General features: G+C 42.3%; 2 protein-coding genes across 5 annotated transcripts; both read left to right on the forward strand.

Moving 5' to 3' along the window:
* The first annotated feature begins 14 nt into the window (after positions 1-14).
* On the forward strand, positions 15-12,657 carry rtn2a (reticulon 2a). Of its 4 annotated transcripts, none has more exons than XM_031860899.1 (10): positions 15-188; positions 1,080-1,133; positions 1,497-2,066; positions 3,091-3,297; positions 7,383-7,590; positions 8,307-8,445; positions 10,391-10,460; positions 10,551-10,597; positions 10,699-10,757; positions 11,307-12,657. In XM_031860899.1, exons 1-10 carry the CDS (start codon positions 158-160, stop codon positions 11,380-11,382), a joined length of 1,461 nt encoding a protein of 486 aa, XP_031716759.1. In that variant the 5' UTR covers positions 15-157; the 3' UTR covers positions 11,383-12,657. The 4 variants fall into 4 exon arrangements, with proteins under 4 accessions (XP_031716759.1, XP_031716760.1, XP_031716761.1 ...); XM_031860900.1 differs by having other exon boundaries at positions 3,094-3,297; XM_031860901.1 differs by lacking the exon at positions 3,091-3,297 and having other exon boundaries at positions 17-188.
* Positions 12,658-14,211: 1,554 nt separating this feature from the next.
* rhoub (ras homolog family member Ub) lies at positions 14,212-20,277 on the forward strand. The gene is made up of 3 exons (XM_031860903.1): positions 14,212-14,619; positions 16,577-16,635; positions 18,163-20,277. The coding sequence occupies exons 1-3, from the start codon at positions 14,403-14,405 to the stop codon at positions 18,616-18,618; spliced, it is 732 nt and encodes a 243-aa protein (XP_031716763.1). The 5' UTR covers positions 14,212-14,402; the 3' UTR covers positions 18,619-20,277.
* Positions 20,278-22,197: the final 1,920 nt, after the last annotated feature.

Below are 22,197 nucleotides of genomic sequence, written 5' to 3' on the forward strand. Positions count from 1 at the left end.
AGGCAGGAGAGCGAGGAAGCTGCTCAACAGAAGACCAAGAAACAGAGGGAGGAGGAGGAAAAGAGAGAGTATATCCACAGGACGTGAGTGCCGACAGCAGAGGACGAGGGGGGGGGGGCTTCCAGACTGGATGGGCCCAGCGATGCCTTGATGGAGTATGGGCCAGGTTTTAGGATTCTCCCACTGCCGTAAGTCTGCTTTTGTTCTGCTGTTTCCGTGTGGGAGGTCTGAGTATGTTTATCTCCCTATGTCATCGTTATATAAATATATATTCCAGTGGAGCATCTTTTCTTGCTAACTGCTGTAAGCATCTTATGTGTTAGCTCAGCCCCCCTCCCCTCCTCTCCCTGCCTCCTCTCCATTCCTCTCTCCTGCTTTTAATAAACACATGGCTGAATGGATAGATGCAGTGCAGAGGGTGTCCTATTCTGTTGCCGTGGCCTCCCATTGATTTGCAGATGTTTATGTGGCTGTGTGCGAGAAGGCTATGCAGGCAGGAAGAATTAAATAATGCAAGTTATTTCTCCCCTAAAAGCCTCTGTTGTGCTTTCATATCTGCTTTTTATTTTATATTTTTGTCACAATATTCATCTGATATTCTTTAAAAATACATTTAAGTGGTTTATGATTATTTGTATGTGTTCATTCATGTTCAAAGAGAATATGCTGCATTCTTTGCCCAGCCTCGGTTGATTTATTAATGTCATGCTGGCTGTCTAATGTAGTGAAGGCCTTCACTGCTGCCAGCTAATCACTGATCTACAGAATGCTACAGTCTGAGGAGTGAACGGTTGTCTGTGACTTCTTCAATCACATAAAGCACAGTTTGCTGTTATAACATTAGAAAATTACTGAAAACAAGGTACCGCAGTGTTTGTCTGGGCCTTAATGTTATTTATCATATAACGGTAGTACACCTGCGTTAAATGTTTTGAGATGCACTCTAGATATGCAAGATGGTGAAAAAATGGGTTTTGAGCTTGCAAAAGCAGCAACAACACATTCATATTTCTGACAATTTCTTTGCTACGGTATGTTTGCTTGTCGATTTATGTAAAATTGTGTCTGTTTTCTTCCAGAGGAATATGGCTCTGTGGCGTCCACTCCAGACTCAACGCCTCCATGCACCGATGGTACGGAGCAGACACGTGACACAAATTCCATCTCACAGTACCAACAAAACGAAGAGCTTCCTGCTTATTGGAGCCTTTATTTTGAACTTAACATCAGAGGAACACATCTCTCGCCTCTAAAACACTAGCACGAGTAAACACAGATGATGATCACAGCTACATTTTGAAAGGAGGGATCTTCATGCCCTCATCAAAGAGGGTTTCGTTCTCTTTAGATGTGACACCTTTTTTTCCTGGCTGCTTTCATTCTATTTATCTAAAGCAAAATCTCTCTCCTTGTATGACTACGCACCATTCAGTGTTAGCAGCAGCCTCTACATTTGGATAAACAGGTGTGACCACATTGATTTTGTCTCCATTCAGGCGGAAATGAGGAGTCGGAGTTGTGCGAGCTGCAAACAGCCAGGGAGTGGTCTGATGATGAGGACGAGGGAGATGGAGATCCAGATGATGATGAGGGACTGGCTTCATCCCCGTCCATCTGGGGCACGCCGCGCCAGAACTCCTTCGAGCTGACTTTCTCATACATCGCCATTGCCGAGCCCGAAGCAGTGGGATCCTCGCGACACCTCCGGGACCGACGCAGGGGCAGCTCTCGGGGAAGTCGCACTTCTTTCATCCACACGGACACCCTGGAAACACTGTTGGACTCCCCCGATATAGACTGGGACCCTCAAGGCTTCGTCAGTCGAGATGAAGAATCAGAAGGTAGAGAGCAGGGGAGTGTGGAGGTGAGGACGGCAACTGAAGCTGTGAGGAGGGAGCAGCACAGACAAACTGAGACTATTACAATCCAACCCTCGCCCAATAATCTGGACCCAGATACTCAGGCGAGAGACGCAGGAATCCAAAGACAGGAGTCTCCGAGAAGTCTGATCCAGATTGCCCAGCATCCCTCTTCTCAACATCAGAGCCCTTCACAGATACTTCAGGGTGAGAAACAGGAGGAATGTGTGAAGAGGTTGTTTTATTCTGTATGGTGCTTAAGGATGCAGTATCTGGGAATGCTGATGATAGCCCAACGCAAAGATGCATTTTTATCATCCGCTACAACGAGTGGCGGGTACAGTTGTCAACTTGTGAGTCTTCGTGTGGTCATCATGGCCAAATGTGGTCCTGGAAACACCTGCATTGAGGTGGATTTTGCCAGTTGTTTATAGTATATTTGTGCCAGTCAGACTTTGTCAATGAGATAGTGTCACAACTGTGCAAGATGCAATCATGAGACTTTACAGATGTGTAGTTGGGATCAAAATGAAGGCTTAGTTGTGAAGGTCCAAGCAAGAGCACTGGAAGTAGGGGTTAGGAAGTGGGGAAGGAAACATTGGCACCCCCACTTTACGGTCCTGGGCCAATTTGGCGTCGCAGCTGGTGCCCTCCCATTGCTAGATGGTCTCTTGTTCCTCCTAATTCACCCTAATGTTAAATCATAATATAGTTTGACTTGTGATGATTGTAAATGTCCTTTCTTAAGGTGGACTTGATGTGATGTGGCATCACGACACATGACTACATGGTAAATGGTGGCGTCTGTTTGGAAAAGGACGTAGATGCATTTTATGATCTTTCGTGTGTCAAATGCTGTTAATATTTAGGTCTCATGTCATCAGTATTTTTTCAATTCGTAAGTAGCGTGGGTCACACCAGGCAAAACAGACCATGAAAATGTGCCAAAGCATGCATATTTTAAATTAATCTACAGCCATATCTAGTTCAATAAAATGGTGAAAAATGATAAAGCAGCCTGAAATTCTAAGACTCGTGCAGCCGAAATTTTAGATCGTCAATAATAACTTATTACTGATTCAATTTTCCAACATTTCCCACATTTAACACAAATGTTGCAGTTCAAATACTGTGTTTTTAGAATGTCATTTAGTCAGCAGCTTTAGCTCATGTACAGCAGGTCAGCGCTGATGTCATCACGATAGTGACATCATCTTTTGTTTCCCGGCAGCAGCCGCCTCTCCGACCCCCGAGCCAGAGTCTCCCTCCACCAGGGAAACCATTTCAGTCAAGCTGCTCACATCTGTGCGACCCAGAGGCCCGACGTCCTCGCCGCCAGCTGCCATTGGTCAAAACTCTCAGGAACAGCTGGTCAGCGATCAATGGTTTTCAGCACTTAACCTATCAAAGGACCCGACAGTATGCACTCACATAGCAGGTACAAGATTCACATCTGTATCTTTAAATGTTCTCACCGCCGTCTCTCTGCCTTTGTCTTGTTGCTGAGCGAGATCCAGCTCGTTCATCAATACTTTAAATAAGGAAAATATCCTATTTCACCTTCAGCGTGGACCATCGAGAGAGCAGGCAGACAAAGATAAACACCCCCTCTTCCCGGAAGTCCTGCGTGTTCATTGAGTCACCATAGTAACCCTCTCCTGGGATTTCAGGAACGATTGGCTAATTGTGGGGAAACATTCTTGGCATTGGCTTACATTTTGGACTCGCACACGCTGATGTCAGAATGTATCACTGTGTTTGACACACAGAAAGAGAGACAGGTGTATGTGTGTGCAGTTTCTTTATATGCAGGTTTGTGGGAGTTTGTTGGCACTTCAGGAATTTCTGAGACACTGAAAGGGAGAAAGAGGGAACAAGAGATAACATCCTGTCTTCCAGCTTGATGGTATTTTAAGTGGACGGTCAGTCAGAGTCGAGCTCAGTCTTATTTTGGTGGATGTGGGGGTTCAGTAAATCCTCAGGCCGTTGATGGATGTATGTGCTGCTAGCTGATGACAGAGTTTAGGGTTTCCTGAATAAATAGCATACATGATGCATCTATTGGAACATCATATCTATTCTGGTTTTATTACTTGTTTTCGGGGCTGCATATCAAACCTAAATGTTTTTTGGCAACTGAAATATGTTATAGCACCCGGTAATATCAAAAGCTGGGCAACTTTAGAAAGCATCTTATGTAGGTGAAGTTCTTGCACCGCTGATTGCGTTTTAACATTCAACATTTGAAAAGCTTCTTTTATTAAATGCAAAAAATATGATTTGTAGAACAAAATGTAAGGTATAAGCCTTTGGTTTCATATTGGCAAACATTTTAAATAATAGCAAACCCTACTTTTTGGACTATGCAAGGAATTCAATCAGTCGTTAACCAAATACTAATGTCTTAATGTCTAGGTAAACAGATACATTTTTACAATTAAAAACAGCTTTATTTTCAACAGCATTTACAGTTCTTAACTAGGAAAAGTAAACTCCTCATCAATTTATTGTCTGTAGTGGTGACACTGAAAGGTTTGGCTTGGTGACATAACAGAAAATAAACCCGGGTTCTCCAGTTTCAGGTGTTAGATGGCACATGGATATAAGCACAACTCTACAAACCTTTAGTTAGAAGGAACACTTTGAATTCGGTATGCTTCAGAAAGAATGTTTGCATAAAGGAAGAAGACCTAGTTATTTATACTTATAATACTTATAAAAGTATTGTTTGATTGTCGTGAATCATCTCTTTATGTGTGAAGCTCTTGGAGTCTTGATGAGAGGTGGGCGGTGCTGCGAACAAGATTATTTTGGGCTGTCAGGCCTTTGGACTGCTGAGCGAGCAGGGGGTGGCCAAAAACAGCTCAGAGGAGCGAGGGAAGAATAGCCGAACAGAGAGAAGGACAGAGGGTGTGAGAGGAAACATTCGAGCGGCAACCAAAATGGCCAGTAAAGGTGAGAAGTGAAAAGAGGAAACTTTAAGATGCCTGTGTATTTGCTTACAGTGTTGAGCTGACAGTCAGCTATTGCAAAGAGCCGTGTTTGATTTCAGAGAGAAGGCAGAGGATAGCTATAGATTCAAGTGTGAAGGAGGGGTGGAATAACCACTTCTAGGCTTTAGAAGTGGACTGTTTGGCTTTGTGACTTTTGGTGTTGTGGTGAGAAGGCCGGACCATCAGGGGACTGAAGGTGGGAACAGAGCGTACTTTGCATTTCTCTCTGATCATTTTACAAGCAGAGTCTCTGGAGACAGCAGCATCCATCAGCTAGAGGTGTGTTTGGCTTTGAACTGATGAGCTGTCCAGACGTAGGGTGGTCTCCGTATCAGTAGCCCACATTTATATTAGCAACAGTAATTCAAAGGAGTGTAAACTGGCCTGTTGTGGTATGCTTTTGGCAGAAAGTAAACTTTGCCAGCTGGGTTCTCTTACATTTTAGTGTTTCCTTTGAAGAGCTGAGGAGCTGGTACAAGAAGAGGCTTTTCACACTGCAGTACTACGAGATTTCCTGGACGCATGTGATTTAGCTGACATGAACTGGGTCAAAGGAAATAGATGTTGATGTTAAAATGAGATGAGATAAAGTATACATGGGCCTTGTGATTTGTGTTCTTCATGATTGATTGGCTTGTTGATTGATTGATTGATTATTTGGTTGAATTATTAATTCCACCATGCAGTCACTCCCAAAATGCTCATTTATATAATAAGCAACTTAGCGAACGATTAGCACACTAAGATAATTTCTGCTGGTTTGGATTGTGTTATTGTGGTACGGAGAATGTCCTAACTTATTGGAGGTTATTACTTCTCGCTGAAGTGAAGTTATTTGCTGTATTTTTACATCTGCTGATACGAACTGTACATTTAAGTGCTCTTGAATTAGATTTATTTGAGGTAAGTTATAAATGCCAATAAAAAGAAACGGGAAGTCCGAAGTCCCGTTTAAGGGTACCAATACAGAAGTGGCTATCAGCCAATACCGAGTATTGATCCGATACCAGTGTTGATGAGCTGTATGCCTCACTGTGTGGAAGAGACTTGGATCATTCTTTTATGTGTAAGGCAACATCATGCTTGACTTAAATATTTCTCTCCTAACTTTGTAGAACAAAGTGTAAAAATACATAGATATAGATGTACTAAATTGTTGTTTTTAAGAATAATGGTGTCAGATAAAAGATCGACGTATTGTCACTGATACCCAATCCAGCTATTTGAGTCAGTATTGGACCAATATCTTGTATCGGTATCCGTACCAATAACTAACTAACTGTTTCCCCCTGTTTCTAGTCTTCATGCTATGCTAAGCTAACTGCTCTCTGTACCTGTATATTTAACAAACAATTATGAGAGTGGCAGAGATTCTATCATCTAACTCTCCACATGGGAGCCCATGTTTTTAAATACAGCAGTGTCTTCCATGTGCCCTACTTTATTTGCGTCGATACTGTCCATAGATTAGATGCTCTCAGTACTCCATTGTTGGTTTCTTTCTACTGTTCTCATGAACATCATGCGCTGAGAAACCATGTCCCAGAATGACAGCGGCACAAACAATCACGTTGGACAGGTGTGTGCCAGGGGCCTCATGGGTATTAATTGTGTGCAGTGATGCTTATAAATATCCCACCTGCTGCCGGTGCACTCTATTCAAAGAGGCTTCCCTTTATTCTAATGCTGAGGCTCAGCATTTCACTGAATGATAAACACAACGAGCAATGCCAGTCCGACGGTGCTGCACCATACAACATACTCTGTAATTACACTGAAAAAACCCTTTGTGGTAATGCATAATTCATAAAGGGTCATGAGGTTATATATAAAGAGAAAAATGGTGAAACCACGTATTCCACTTTATATATCGAATCTTGTGAAGCATGACTCTATGGACGCCTCGGTCACCAAGGCAGCTGTTGCCGGGTGACAGAGGGACACCAACAGGGCGTGTAAAGAAAGAAAAGCGCTGCTGATGGTCTGACGTCCATCAGCAGGTGCTGTGACATGCTGCATTTAAACACAACCGCTTACTTCCCTCTTTCATCTGAAGGCTAAATTTAGCTCGAGCCATGAGTCTGACATGTCATCGTAGCTGCTCAGAGTGTTCTCTCATGCTTGAGGCTGGAAATCCCTCTCTGCCTCTCACCCCCCCCCCCCCCCCCCACTTCCACTTCTCTGGCCTCTCTTCCCCTTCCTATCCTTGTGTCAGAACTACTCTTCCTCCCCCCCAAAAGATAAAAGACCTCTTGGTGGGCCTTAGGGCTGGAGGCTGGGTGATGTTGCTGCAGCTCCTCTGTTAAACCAGGAAGGGTGCAGTAAATCAGGTTTGGTGAATGATAAAGTACCAACAGCATGACGATAATTCTCGAGAATCTCCAATTCTGTCAGCCACCTTTACATTTCTCCCTGTTTTTTCTGCTCTATAACTGTTTTGCTTGCATCACACTCTTTCTATTTTCTCACCTTCCTGTCATAACCTTTCTTTTCTCTTCCTTTTCCTCCCTCCACTCACCTCGTCTTTCAGTGATGGACCTGATCTACTGGAAGGACATGGAGCGAACAGGCATGATCCTAACAGGGTTAGTGGTCGGCCTGCTGTCCCTGTTCCAGCTCAGCATCATCACGGTGATTTCCACAGTCTCCCTGGCTGTCGTTTGCTTCACCATCTCAGTGCGCATCTACTATCAAGTCCTCTACATCCTCAACTGGGGCAATGGAGAACATCCCTTCAAGTGAGATGCTGTGCTTTTCTTTTTTCTTTAAGGACAGTGGAAATTTCTCCAGCTATTCTAAAATGTCCCACTCGGGCGGATTAACCCCATTCAGTCAGAGTGCATGAATGTTTCCAAAACAAGCATCTGAGTTAATTTGACCACAAGCTTTTCCACTCCTCTCATTTCTGTTTTCTGTCTTCGACTTAGCACTTTAAAATTCACATATTGTTTACTGTGCTTACGTCCAATGAATTCATATTTAGTGGCTCTAATTATGGTTATTAATTGGTGGGGTTTCTGTTAGCAAGCTTATGTTGAGGTTCAGTCTGTTAAATCATTGTAAAAACAAATAAGGCTTGTAGTAAAAAGCAATATGCTGGGTCAGTGTATGTGTGCTTGAATGCAAATATGTGTTTAAATGCAGTTTTGTGTCGTTTTCTATAACAAATAGACAAATTAAATACTGAGTGATAACCCTTTACTGTGTATGAAATGACAGCAGCATAGAATAAATTGAATACAAAAGCCTAGTGGTGACCTAGCAAATTAAAAACCTGGGCCTTTTGACTTCTGGAGCCTGACAGTAACGATATGAGGGGATATACAGTATATTTGGATTGCAGCCAAAAATATGAATCACAAGAAGGAACAGTACAGGAAGGATGACGTTTATGTTTATCGTCAATACTTCCATCTTTTTAATTTCCTCTTTCTGTTGTCTCGTTTTCTCTCAGGTCATACTTGGACCTGGACATCAGTTTCAGTGGAGAGGAGGCTGACCTCTATATGCAGAAAGCCATCGTCATGGTCCTGTCTGCTGTCGACTCTCTGAAGGGACTCTTTTTTGTTAAAAACCTCTTGGAGTCCATCAAGGTGAGTTTAGCTAACAAATTAGGTTGATCATAGCATACCAAGATTTGCTTCATCCCGTCTAGAACCCCCCCCCCTCATTAACCCAGACATTAGTTCCCTCTCTGCATACTCTCATTTTCCTCCATCTGTCATCTTCCTCCCTTCGTCCATCCAGCGCCCTCCATCACTGGAGATGACATCATTGCCATGCCAACCGTCCGTCTCATTATGCTAGCTTAGAGTGGATGACTCCTAAATTAGGGCTGACGTAAACTGTCAGCCCTAATGACATATTTTTGGTGATCATGTGGAAAGCAAGCGGTCCCTTTGTAATACAAACTTAAAAATGTATTTGAATTGGTACTAACAGCATAAAAGGAGACAGTCTGCCTGATCTTTCTCATCGATGCTTTTTATCCAGCCTCAGGCTATACCTGTCAGTATCACGTGACATCCCCTGAAGTATGTTGCCACAGTCTTTTCACATTCTACGCTTCTTTGCTTTGTATCAATGGGATGTACATGTTGCATGTTTTTAAACAATGCTTGAATGACTGTAGGTCAGTGTGGCGGCTATTGATCGTCGTATTGCTTGTTCCATCTTTGTTCCCTTATGTCCACATGTTGACGTCGACAAGCTCAACCCCAAATTGGACAAAAGCATCTGCGAAATTAATGTGTTGCTGTTACACACATGCTATTTTCTTATATTGATTTTCATTATTGCAAAGTAATATTATATTAAAAGGACATGCCAGGAGTATTAAAGGAAATTGCACATGTTTTCATACATTATACATAAAGAATGTTTCCTTTAAGTGAAAAGATAATAGTAGGCTATGTATGTGCAAGTTAGTAAAGTTACCTATTTATTTACTGTAAACACATTGTAAAAAAAACCTCATAGAAGGTATAAAATAATGTTCTGTAAATTCACAGCAGTCATCATGTCAATATTAGTATCAATAGACATAAAAAGGTCAGCACCAGTGTCAAATTTTCCAACCAGTGTGCTGTACATTCATTGGTATTCATTGGCCGCATTTTAAAAATGTGACCTATTTAAATGCCAGATCTGTATTAGATAAGGTTTCTATAACTTTCTGAACAGTTCTATGAAATGGTAGTGTTTAAAGGTGATTCTCCTTTTTAATAATTATAAAAACTAGTTTTTTAGTTGATGGTGTGAGTGCAAATATCTTACAGGAAAACTTCTTCTAAGGCCAAAAACCCTGCAAAAACTAAAAAAACATAATAAATCCGTGATGTATTGAAATAAATTTGACAAATTAGTAAATGTGACAAGTCAGGACAGGTGCTACTGATACAGCATTTACTGCATATCGTTGTTACAGTATAGTGAGTAAACTTCCCTGGTAGTATCAGAATGAAAAGCTAGATATTGTATTTGTATCATCATCAGCTGAAGTCTCCTTATATATTATTGCACACCAAATACCAGCAATCAGTTCAAATCATCCCTAATATAATTCTGGCATTTCAGTAATTAACAGCAGCAGTTTGGGACCAGACAGACTTAACACATTTGCAGTAAATGGTGAGTCAGTGTGAGCTAACTGAGCCCCCTAAATCACAGGACCTCCCAGCCTCAACCCTGACCTGGCTGGTATGCGACATGACACACTGGAGGAGGTACACCGAGACGCCCGGGATAAGCAGGGTTCTCTTTTCATCTGAGACAGGGGTGTCCCATATCAGGCCAACGTGGATCCCATACACTGTACTGTGACACTGTGAGATATAAGGGGAAACACAGAGACCCATATTGGGAGTCTCGTACTTGGAGCTCTTTCCTTTTTTTATCAAGGAGAAATTGATGTCAGTGTGGATAATTTTCGGGGGAATTGTGTCATACTGCAGCATGATTTATTGCTTTCTGCAGACATGCACACAGCGTTGACGGGATTTAAACTAACTAGCTAACTTCTCTTTCTCTTGGTCTTAGTTGCTGGTTCTGGTGTACCTTGTGACGTACCTGGGAGACCTGTGCAATGGCCTTACTCTGTTCATCATCAGTAAGAAACTGCTCAAAATATGGAATCTATTAACACACTCAATGGCTGCCAAGTTAACTTCTCTGCTTTTCTTTCTTCCTTCTTCTCCAGTTGTGATCGCACTTTTTTCTCTGCCACTTTTCTACAGACAGCGCCAGGTAATAACTCTCTTAATTAATTCTGTATACTGTCACTTTAACGGGTTCTTTGTTTCCATAGCCATGAACATGTGTTTTTCTGTGTTTCTGTTATTTCACAGGAGCAGGTGAATCTCTTCTTTGCAAAAATCCAGGCCAAAATTGACAACCTTAAGGACACGTGAGTATGGCGCCACCTTCTGGCACAATGTTCTAATTCATACTGCTATTTTGCTACTGAGGCAGTTGGTGCTCAACAGATGTTAAGGGTCTGACCCTATACCCACACAACATCTTTCTCAACATCATCATTAAAAGGAGGATTTTTAATACCTATATTGCAACTGTAGACATGCAATTTTAATCAATCAGTTCAAGCACATATTTGTATTTAGTAAATTGCTTTGGCTGTTATCATACATGTTCTGATTTTATTCAAGCTCATACAATAGTTAATTTCTATTTTGAATAGTGTATTACAAGTTATGTTTCTATTTGTTATTATTCTGTCTTAAAGTGCTAGAATAGAGGTGCATATGTTTTTATTATATACAGCAGGGGATGGAGCTGTAAGGTAGTTTTAAGTGTTCATGGGTAAAAAAGTTTAGACAAGTGTGGGTTACTGTTTGGTATTTGCTACTACTCGGTGGCACGTTCAGAGCACCAATGAAGGTATTGGGGCAGTCCCTACATTTGTTGCCCTAACTACTCTTCTATTTATCTTCCACAGCTTTCAAAGGCTTGCCCAGGGTGGTGGCCCTCCTCCTGACCCAACTCCTGGTGGCGCCAAACCAAAAACCCAGTAAACACTGATGGACAAGAACTTAAAGAAAAGCTCCCAGAGTTGCAGGCTGTCACTCAGATGTCTTACCCAGCAGTCTGTGCTCAGAGCTCCAGAGACTTGGGAAGGGAAGGGAGGTTACTTAAACTGACAATGATGAAGATCACACATTTATACTCTCACTGTATCTAAGTGATGGGGGTTGGAGGTTGGGGTTTGGGTTATAAGTTAATCAAGGTGTATGACTCCTGGATGAGACTCTTGCTGCTGACATCAGAAATGGAAAAATTAAACGACACAACTTGTCGTATGTGACCATCCTTGGAAATATTAAATTTTTTTTAATATGTACAAATGACTCAAGGAGTGTCTTAGATGGTTGAGAGCTGTAGTCCAAATGAGGAACTAAGACCAGGAATGGGAAGTTCCCACACGGCTATACTCACCTGAGGAAAGGGAAGTGAGTTGTTAAGGTGATTAACAGGGGTCATCATTATTCATGGCAGCATAAAACTGGCAATTAAAGATGCATGTGTCAGCACATGCACATTTTCTGAATGCATATTCATTCTCATGACTGTTTCTCTGTGTGTATGCAAGTGTGTGTGTGTGTGTGTGTGTGTGTGTGTGTGTGTGTGTGGGGGGGGTACGTGTAATTCCTGACATATGCAGCTTGCTGAAATGAAAATGTTAATTACAAGCAATTAAAGTCACATTTCTTCTTTATTTTCCTGAGCTTTCTGTGTTCCTTCTCACCGGCACAGGCATTCACTTTCATTCACACGATCATTCATTTGAGTTTTTTTTCTTTCTTCCCCTGCTCATGTTTTCCTCATGTTTCTTGCGTACACCACTGGGAAGTTGTAACAGAATATTCAGAGGGATAGAGATAGAGTATTCCGCTACACGTTCAATAGTTAAGACATATTATAGATGGAAGGGAAGCACTTGAGAGGAATGGATTGATGATACAAAAAGCGCTCCGATTTCAGACAGATATCCTCTCTGAGCTCTTAATGTGATTCTGTCCAGCCTTGTGAAGGGATGTGGGAGTGAAATATACAGCAGGTGCCTTTCTAACTGCAGGTTATTGTGCATGATCTGATCCACAGTACTTACAACTGCTAACAACAGCTTACAGAGACTTCTCCTCCCAAACAAACCACTTCTCATCACCTTCCATTGCCTTCCTGAGAATGATGTTTTGTAGGTGTACAATACTTGTGTGATGTGCACCATGACAAGGTAACACAGAATTGTGAGTAGATGCATTTTAGGAATAATAAAATGAATCAGGATACTCTGCAACTCCGCATTTCTCTTTTGTGGTTGCTTTTAATGTTGTCACCAAAATGTATCTATTCTTATGCCTTATTATTGCATAATGTATTTGTGTGCTCCAGTTAACATACATGATCCATAAAATCCAAACAGCCTAGACATCATGACATCATGTCCTGCTTAGTAGTGGACCTATTTGCTTACACACTGGCCTCCTGTAGCAGTTGTCTGTACTAATACAAATTAAGTTTTTTGTCTTGCATTTCTTCAGCAAAGACAATGGAGATAACAGTGAAATTACAAAAGCCCTCATGTCCTTACCTATCCACACAGCCTGGCATATACAAAATAGGTTAATTATATGAGACCTGTCTTCTGAAACTACTATAATTAAACAAAATCTAGTGAAACTAACTGATCATTTTTGTACAACTGTCTCACTAAGTTATGACTCCTTTTTTTTTTTTGCTGTGTGGAAGAAAGAATTTACGATCAGATGGAATCAGCCATTATGTGCATCATAGTATACTGATTATTTTGTATTTCGTAAAGAGACTTTTCTCTGGTCAATATGTTGGAGACTAGTTTGTCACTATTAACATAAATAAAGACCTTATATTATCTAGCCAGTGGAAAAGACCATGTTGTTGGTGCCCTGTTTGTTTCTTGTCCAGGTTTAATTCATGTTAACATACCTGCGAGGGATAATCTGATGTAAAGGTATGATGTGGGATGTGCATTTACATGTGGAAAGTGTGAACCTGTTGCTTTTGGGCCCCTTTATGCTCACCCTGCCCTGAGAGTTTCAGGCATGTCAGTTTCGCTAAACTCTTGCAACCAACCACAAAACCAACCACAAGGAGGCGACACAAGTCAAGACATTACTTCAGTCATATTCAGGTTTTTCCAAGTGTCCAGTCTGTCCGTCAGCTTAGGACAAGGGACCAGGATCACTTCAGCTACTGACAGTTTGAAAGGTTACTCAATCAGACGGACAGTGACCTTTGAGTTTGTCCTTTTCGTTTACAAATGTTCCTTGATTGAGCTATGTTTTGGTCTTTTACTGCGCATTCTCCAGTAGATAACAGTTAGAGGCCACTGGCTCTTCCTTCTAGGCTCCGCTTAAAAAATTAAAGTAGGTCAGGTGGTCTGAAATTTCAGTACACCATGTGTCATGTTCCGAATGGACATCAAGATTGTCCTCAGTCTTTACACTGGTGAGGACACGTCTGGACTTGCCCGCACAGCTTCAAACTCAATTATCTCATGGCAACTTCAGTTGGCCAAAAAAAAGTAATTAACAGTTAGTTGTGCGGTGAAGTACTAACTGATTAAAATGAAACAATCAAACAAGTTGATGCAGTATATTTTTCTATTCGAATTGCCATTAAGAAGATAGTACCAGCAACATTCAAATGTTGCACTTCTTTTTATTATCCAGACTTCCCTTCTCAACCTCAAACTGTCAGTTCGGCCCTCCGCTGTTGGGAGGTGAAGTGGGTGGGATTAGTCAAATCAATCTGAAGATATAAGGCTTTAGACCCGCCCTCACATTGTAAACTACAGAGTTCAAGCCTGTAGTCCTGATGCTGATCGCCCACAGTGGATTTGGCAGCGCGCAGGACAGGAGGAGACGTTTTACGCACGAGTCCCGCTCGCGATTAAAAGCAATTGGCAAACTCGTTGTAGAGAGGGGATCCTGTTCTCATGGTGGGTCCGTCATCTTCCCGTGGAGGAGAGCGCGGTAAAGTGCAAGCTGATTGAATGGTACCCCTAGTCACCATGGATTACGGACGGACCATGGCCCCTCCGGTACCCCCGCACAATCCCACACAAACCCGGCCAGGGCAGCCGCAGGAGAGGCTGCTGAAGTGCGTCCTGCTCGGCGACGGAGCAGTGGGCAAAACCAGTCTCGTGGTCAGCTACACAACGAATGGCTACCCAACCAAATACGTCCCAACTGCATTTGATGACTTCTCAGGTAAGCCTAAAATACTGCTATTTCAGTTTCCTTATAATCTTCTTAATGCATTAAGCGTTCGTATATGTACAAGGGATATCACCCCTCATTTCATGGATCAGAGATGAGCACAGACTCTTGTATAACTGAAGTCTAGTGAAAATGGCTGTATTGAGATTGAAGCCAGCGTCCAGTTAAGATACAGATTTGTTGAATGAAACTGTGGTAAAAAATGTTCCACTTTAAAAGTTAGTCAATTTGTTTCCACCTGCCCTTTTACTGAACTTATCTTCAACTTTTCATGCTTTGACAGCACCCGTCCATTCTGTTATTTATCATATTATTCCATTGTTATGATAGATGTGTTTCCTATTATCCTCCTTCCATCAATGTTAATGCACATGAGTTATCCTCGCTGATGTAGCCAGGTTTCCATTTGGCACGGTTCCACTTTTCAAACTCTCTCACTTGTCCCAGCAAGCTTTCGTTTACTGCAAAATAAGAGGACAGAACAAAATACTTCAAACTGGAAACTTGCTTCAAACTGATCAGTGTCGGCATTAAAAAACACACCTGTGACCTGTTGATCACCTTCATGATCAGGTCTTCAGACTGTCCCTCCTTAGCTTTTCTTCAGAAACTCTGAAAACCTTACTCTGTTATGACTATCAGCTATATTATTGTCATACACAAAAGCATAAAGTGACCGTATTGACAAATGAAAAATCACACATAAACACATTTTATGCTTATTTAGAAGTTACAAATTGATACTTGACATTGTGTCCTGTAAACTGACTTGTACATTTTTTTGTCATTTATCTTAGTTAGCTATCTGACATTTCACTGGTGTGCAGTAAAACTAACAACTTGGCCAACACACATCCCATAAGAAACCCGCTGAGAACACACACCACCCTTCAGACGAGCGCTGGTTTTACCCTCGCATACAGAACAGAGAGCGTCTCTGGTTCAGGGGTTTGGGATTGCACAACTCTGCCTATTGTTGTCAGCCTTGACCCGCGAGCCCTCTCCTCTATACTGGAACGGGCACATCTGTTGCATTGGCTCAGAGGCAGAGATTGTCTTTCGCCTCGGCCTGACAGAGGGTGATTGTGCTGTTGGGGCCCTTAATGGTGATGTCATTTCTCGGTGCCCTGGAATCAGAGCGTCCTCTTGAAAGCTGACAAAAGAGCAGTTACGCCATGCCACAGGTGGCAGAGATGCAGAGGAGCGTGAGGCTGGGAGTGGGGACGATAAGAGGGATTTTTGATCCAGAAAATCAAAGGAGTATCATATGTCAAGGATTAGGAAATGATTACACAATGGCTGCTCCCTCTCACTTTCCTTTCATTCTCTCCGCCCGCTCTTTCTCCCTGCTTTTGTATGATGCCTGTCCTACTACATGAATAGTTCCAGCGAACCCTTTGATCAGGTGGTATGACCGACCACACACTCCAGGCGTATTGTAAATGTTTCCATGTGCCCGCTGCTCCGCATTGTGCTCGCTCCTCTGAAAATAATAAATGGCCCCATAAAGAAACTGTAAGATGACTCATCCACTTTTCCAATCTGGAAATGAGGCCAATTGGAAGAGAGTCACCGAACGAACCATCCATCAGACAACCTTGGAATGGCCTCTGTAAAAACACAACAGAGAACAAAGCTCGCAGAGTGGTCCGAGCGACAGTAAAGTGCAATGGTCTCAACGGTAACTGGCAGAGTGGGTGGGCGAGACGGAGCAGGCTGTCTGTGAGCGGGAAGAGCTGAGCAGGGGGTCTTTGTGTTTTCAACTGGCAGGCTTTTGTTTATTCCAGAGAATATTCTGCTGGGTAGTGTGTGTGTGTGTGTGTGTGTGTGTGTGTGTGTGTGTGTGTGTGTGTGTGTGTCTTAAGTGTCAGGTGGAGGCTTTATTAGCCTACACAGACGTAATGTCATGTTGACAGCTGTAACTTATTATCTGTTTCTGTGTCCACAGCTGTGGTTCAAGTGGATGGAAACCCGGTTAGACTACAGTTGTGTGACACTGCAGGACAGGTGAGTTTTGGTCACGCACAAACACATATTGCATTACATATTTGGGATCCTACGTAATGCCCTGCATGCCTCTCACCCTTCGCTACACCCAGATGTCACATTTTAGCCATGCTAGTGGCGTGGCTCTGTGGATGGTTATGTCAGTTGGTCGGTCAACCACCACTCTGGTCCAGACTGAAATATCTCAACTGCTGAATGAACCTGTTAGGATCAATTGTAATAACTTTGGTGATCACTTAACTTTACATTAAGTGGCATCATCAGGTCAGATACTTTGGATCATTTAGTGCTAATTAGCAAAAGAAGAAATATTGAAAAATAAATCCAATAGTTTGATTTGTTGCAGATCTCCTGTTTTTGTGGTCGATCCAGGTTGACCTTGCTGCACATGGGCTTCTTGTCTATTTTGGGTAGCTAATCTGTATTAAAAAGGAGTGAATTCCTGAGCTCTGCTGTCAATCTTCATCTCGTATGAAAATAACAACGCTCCATAGAATAACTGTATCTCATGGTGGTGCATTGACAGGGTGGTGAAGGAGAGGGAAACGCCTGCAGGTTAGATTGGAGGTGATGATGCCAAAAATACCTTAAATATATTTCAGGACACCGTGGTGCAGGGCGCTTGCCAGATCAAAGTAATTGACTCATTATTATGTTGGTACTTAAGAGTAATCTTGGAAAGAACAGGTTGTGAAAGAGTGTTTCCCTGGAGCATGGGTGGATGTTTCATAATCCAACTCAAAAGAACCCTGCCCTTGGAGCAGCATATTTGACAATCGCAAATGCTGAGAGGGCACTGCCAGTTCTACACACAATCAAAGACAACTTGGCTGTAAAGGGGAACAAGGTATTTGAACAAACCCCTAATACAACCTCACAGCATGTTGTAAGCTGCACACGGTGTTAAAACCGCACACACGCATGCAGACAGACGCACTCAAGCAGACAGGCATGGGCAAATAGGCACAGAGAAAAGCCGGCAAATACCTACTGTACTTATGCAATGCAATTTCATAAGAGGGGAGCTTGAGCCAGAAACAGGTTGGGGTGTGCCAAAAAAGAAAGAGAGGACAGACAGAGATAGAGAGAGAGAGAGAGAGAGCCCAGACAGAAAGACAGAAACAGTCCAGAGAAAAATGATAACAGCTGCCGCCAAAGCTGATAAACAAAGTTGCTCTTTGCTCAGAGATGTTGATGTCTGTATGTTCTGCAGATGGACCTACTTCATCAGATCCACGAAGCACAGCCAAAGCTCATGTGGGGAATCGCACAAGTTGATAAGTGTCCACTGTAGTTGTTAAGCTTTGATTATTGCCACAATTCCCTTTCCTGTTATGTTGTAGTACTTGAGTGTGTTGACCGGTTACTGAAAGTGCATTGGTGTGTGGTCAGCCTGGGTGACAACTGAAGGGAGATGAGTCATCACAAAGTAAAGACTTAGAGCTAAATGTTAAGGTGAACGTGCCTGTTATTTATAAATCACGGAATAACACCACATTGCCAACCATCTGTTTCTGTCTCCATTAGGATGAGTTTGACAAACTCCGCCACTTCTGCTACAGCCGGACAGACGCCTTGCTGCTCTGCTTCAGCGTGGTCAGCCCGGCATCCTTTCAAAACGTCTGGGAGAAGTGGGTCCCCGAAATCCGCCGCCGCTGCCCCCTCACGCCCATCCTCCTCGTAGGCACACAGTGCGACCTGCGGCAGGACGTCAAAGTGCTGATCGAGCTGGCGAGGCGGAGGGAGGCGCCGGTGCTGGAGGAAGACGCCAGGGCGCTGTCGGAAAAAATTGGGGCGGTGACGTACGTTGAGTGCTCAGCGCTGACACAAAAGAATCTAAAGGAGGTGTTTGATGCGGCCATCGCTGTCGGTCTGAGGCAGTTCGACAGGAGAGCGAGGCGGGAGAGGAAGGTCCGCAGCACAGCCGATAAGATGAAGATGCTCTCCAAGTCCTGGTGGAAGAAGTATGTGTGTGTCCAGTAGGGAGTGAGGAAACCCTGTGACTGATGATGAAACTGGAACTGCTCACCTGTTGGTGGGGACTGGATGTAAGGACTACTTTTTTGTTCACCTGGACAACCCCAGGTGTGGTAGCCAGAATACCTTTAATCAGTGGAGCAGTAGCTCAACAGAAGCAAAGTGTGCCTACCGGAGCTGGAGAGTTTTTGCAGAAATCCTCTTTGTTGATGCCTAAAAGTCAGAGAGCATGCGGCTAAATTAAGCATTGTCTTGCTCCTCAGAGCCAGTCTGAACTGTCAAATATGACTGTGACCTGCATTCAACCATAAAATGGAGTTAATAAAGTTTAATGGCACATATCATACTGGACACTGGAAACATAAGCTGACTTGGAAGGAGAGGTGTCCAGATGGTGATCTTATGTACTAAAGGTGTACTCCTCCTATGTGTCTGATATGATGCCCATCAAAGTATATTATTTTCTGTGTTCTACACTGTAATTCCCCAACACTTCTTATACATTTATTTCACTAAAATCAGAACTTGAAGTTAATGTAAACTAGCTTGAATTCCCAATCAAAGATGCAATAATACTACTGTTTCCTAAATCAGAAGCAACTCTAGTGACCTGTAACTAATTGCATTTATTTTAACTCCTTATCTTTTGGATTACAATCAAATGTAAATGAGTATAAATTCTTTTAAAATCTGATTTATTGTGGCGTGTTGGAGTCTTGTGTAGGGATTTCTCTACACCAGCTCATGTCCGTGCCACATGTTGAAGTGTTGCTACAGCTGTCACACTGTTAGTCGACGACACAGTTAGAGGTCTGTAAGCTCCTCACCAATACACACCTTCTACAGTAGATCGATGCCACCAAACATTAACAGAGGAGACCGACTGATGCCTAATAATCCTGGATAACACATGCCTGCTATTCAGCTTTACCCAAACTGTTGAAGAAACAGCTTTTTAGTTTCAGAACTTTACTGTTACAAGGTCGCAGCAATAAGTTGGGTGGTGCCTCGGTACATTGCACTTATCACACGCAGTCCAAACACACCACTGAAGTCTCGCCATGCAATGGCCTTTGGAGCAGTGGTGTGGATTAGATGTAGAGCAGGTAACTGTGCTTGAGATGTAGGTTTACTCCGTGTCACTGAAACAGATGTGTCTGATCTGCATGTCCCCTGCACCACCCACCGGTTCGGATGACCATAGGGTCTTTCTTTGTCATTGCAGTCATGGCTTTAAACAGATAATTATCCATCTTCCTCAGTCAGTAAATTGGAGCACATTCCTCTTTTGAAATTATACAGTAAATGAGGTGAAATCACCAAAGAGACTGATTCTATGTTTGCTTCTTATTTTTCAGAAGCCTGTCATTCAGCTCTGTCTATTTCTCTGTTTCTTCTGGGCCAATAACTGATCAGCAGCAATACAGAGCAGATGTATGAAATATTGTATGTCATTATGTATGTTACATAGTAATCATTTATGATGTTTGTAATGTCATCGGGATAAATCTGCATGTACATATATAAGTGACTCAGTCATTGTCTGTGCTGTCCAACTCTAAATGGTACTTACAGAATGAGTGTTTCACTTAATGTCTGATTTTTGACTGGAAAGCAGTTTGTTGAGCTGAATGAGCGGAACAAAATAAAATGTGAAATATTTAACCTGTCTTCACTCTTGAATCTTCCATGGAGATATGTTATCTCGACTGTCACAATGAAGAGAGAATCATGTGATGATAAGAGTGGAGCAGAAAGCAAGTAACACGCTTGCTTTCTGAGGCCGAAGGTTATTAGTATTAGTATAGTTATTAGTATGAGAAGTGTGTTGTATATGTTTTGTATGCGCTTCAGCGGGACATTTGTAATACAGAAAATTGCCAAAAAGAAAGGGGGACCATGGTCGAAATACTGATGTTTCCAACCAAAATGTAGGTTAGTTGGCTCATGCCAAAAGTGCACAAAACTTTTACAAGTCTTAAGTGGAAACACACATTATGAATAAAAATGCATTATAGGCCCTTTTCACACCATTTTGACATGTTATTGCAAGGTAAACACAGGTGTATTTAATTACATTAATTACCAGGGCCTTGGTATTGTGCGTGCTGGCTCACTGTGACACACTAAACAGAACGGGACCATAATACATTTTATCAATAACACCTGTGTTAACCTTTCTATGACACGTAAAAATGTCTGCCGTGAAAACGGCCTATTAGTATGAGGGTGACGTCCAAATGAATTTATTATTAAGTTTAGTTGTTTTCACATGAGAATGAGGACATGAATTCTTACACATCTACAATTATAATAAGGATAGCCAACACTTATTTCCAATGTAGTCCTTGTTACAATATTCCACTATATAGCATGCTCGCTATTTCTGTTGTCTTAATCTCTATTAGGAATCATTTTACCCTACATAGTAGGCTCATATTATCCCATAATGCGATGTAAAAAATGACCTACATTTGATGGCCACTAACCATGAGCTAAGACAGAAAGTTAGATACACAGTGGACAACTGCTGAATGTGTAATCACATGAGTAGTTTTTTAATTTCGTCCCATAATTTCCTGTATAGTGTGTAGCGAATAAGTAAACAATGTCAGCCACAGCCAGTCTCTAAAATGAACTGAAAGCTATATTTTTACAATGTTGTGAAAGAGTTGTGACTTCAAAGATTTAGCCGCAGAGGTTTTGTCGGCACCAAGACTTCTAACTATGCAGGATCAGATGATTATAATTGCCTGAAATAGGCTTTTCCTCCTATTCATAGCTATGTGTCTACACCACAGTGCACAACAATGGGCAGAGAATGACAGTTAGCTAGGTAGCTTGTACTTGTTTGGGAGCGCTAATGATAGGGTAGGCAGCTAAAAGAGAGTTTGTGTCGTCTGGCAGACTGCAGATGAGTATGTTGTCCAGCCTCAGAGTGGGTAAAACTGAGCTAGAAGTGGTGCCAAGTGGTCTAATTATGATAGTTAGCATGGCTCCGCTTTCCACCAATATTTTAGCTGGAAACCCCACTGTTGTGTCCTATGGCAACCATCTTGAGAAACGTCCTGTGATTTAGCATTGTGGCTTGTGTGTTTGACTATAATAGCTACCTGTCTGAAAGTTATTGCCTTTGGTGGGAATATTGAGCTGTCAATCATGAAACTAACAGACAGAAACACACACCATTGGTGAAGTCTATAAGTCTACATCTGTTGAATTTCACGGTGAGAGACTGTGTCCATGTGCGAGTGTCTCTCTGCTAACATAGACAAAACTCAGAGAGCCCGATTTTATGCGAAACATGTAAACGTAAAACAAGTTAATGAGCCAACAAGACTATGGAAATTACAAAATATAAATTTCATGGTCATAGGTACACAAAAACTACAAAACTTTGTGGCTCAGTCTGATGGCATCCACTGTGGGTTCAGTCCCGTAGAGCTGCTCAGTTTCTCTAAAAACAAATTCAAAGCACACTGCCTAGCGGTGGGGAATACTAATGTTTTTGACCAAAATCAGGTCAACTCCTAAATGAATTGTTCAACATTTTGGGAAATACGCTTAGTCGCTGCATAAGCATAA

The sequence above is a fragment of the Anarrhichthys ocellatus genome, unplaced genomic scaffold (genome assembly GCF_004355925.1).
Source record: "Anarrhichthys ocellatus isolate YVR2014 unplaced genomic scaffold, GSC_Weel_1.0 scaffold24, whole genome shotgun sequence".
In the NCBI taxonomy this organism is placed as follows: domain Eukaryota; kingdom Metazoa; phylum Chordata; class Actinopteri; order Perciformes; family Anarhichadidae; genus Anarrhichthys; species Anarrhichthys ocellatus.